Source organism: Bison bison, unplaced genomic scaffold (genome assembly GCF_000754665.1).
Source record: "Bison bison bison isolate TAMUID 2011002044 unplaced genomic scaffold, Bison_UMD1.0 scf7180017864280, whole genome shotgun sequence".
Classification (NCBI taxonomy): Eukaryota; Metazoa; Chordata; class Mammalia; order Artiodactyla; family Bovidae; genus Bison; species Bison bison.
The window spans coordinates 7,776,164-7,777,195 of NW_011494852.1; the positions used below are offsets into that span (position 1 = coordinate 7,776,164).

The window sequence follows — 1,032 nt, forward strand, 5'->3', positions numbered from 1 at the left end:
AAGACATACAGGTAGACTCCAGGCAAGGTCTAGATTTCATTTTTAAACAGTGGCCCGAGGCTCCTCCTGCACCACCACCCACCACCACCATTAGGTACACACACAGGCACAGGGGGAGACCTGACTGAGTATATTCCAGAAGTTTTCTAGAGAGCCAGTTTCCAGACCTAATTGGTCTGCTTCTCAGACCAAAAAACAGTAAAGTTTGACACTTATCTCCCTAAGAGTTGACTTCTTGGAGCCTCAGTTTTCTCAACTGTAAAATGGGGATAATGACATGCCCATCTTGTTATGAGGATTAAATCAGTTAGCACAGGTCAAGTGCTTAGAACTGTGCTGTGTGCACAGTCCTCGCTTGATAAATGTTAGAGGTTTTCTACCACCCTCACCCTTGCCTTGGCCCAGAAACAAAGCAGTACACACACTTCAGACTTTCCAGGACTGGCTTTAATTTCAAAAAACAGGTTGGGGTCTCGTCCCACATCGACGCAAACGTATACCAGGCTGTGCCTCCGGGGATTCAGCACAGGACCTGGTCCAATCACATTCCAGCCACCAGGCCCTGCCATTTCATCACAAGGGCCAATCCCAGACTCCCCTCCCCATCAGTCAGAGACAAGAGGATGGAGGTGAAGTTGCCCAGGACTGGATTCTTTCTCTCCAAAGCCCCTCTGGAGGGAAGCCAGCTGTGTCTTTCCAAGGAGAGTTGGTCCAGCCAGCAGGCTCAGTTTGGACATCAGATCAACATCCCGGCCCAGAGGGGTCAACGCCCCGGCCCTGGTGGTCGTTCCAGCGCCTGTGTGCCCACCAGCACGTCCATGAGGTAGTCCAGCTCAGCCTCGTCCAGATCTGGACCTACCTCCTTGCCTGGTCCATCTTCAGGGCTGGATTTGTGGCCCTCAGAGACTGGTGCCCAGAGTTCACTGTCATACATGGATGTGTCAATGTCCTCAAACAGGCCCTCGAGCCCATCGTCCAGCAGACAGCCAGTGGCTGGGCCCAGCAGGTCCAAGGCGCCCAGGCTGGGGGCGG

The 1,032-nt window shown here is 53.3% G+C and overlaps 1 protein-coding gene across 1 annotated transcript in view; it reads right to left on the reverse strand.

The window, feature by feature from the left end:
* Window positions 1–425: 425 nt before the first annotated feature.
* Window positions 426–1,032, reverse strand: part of SERTAD1 (SERTA domain containing 1) — a 3,052-nt gene continuing 2,445 nt past the window's right edge. The window contains exon 3 of the mRNA XM_010849330.1: window positions 426–1,027. Within this exon, the coding sequence (XP_010847632.1) occupies window positions 764–1,027 (264 nt within the window). The 3' untranslated portion in view covers window positions 426–763. The remainder of the gene's footprint in view (window positions 1,028–1,032) is intronic.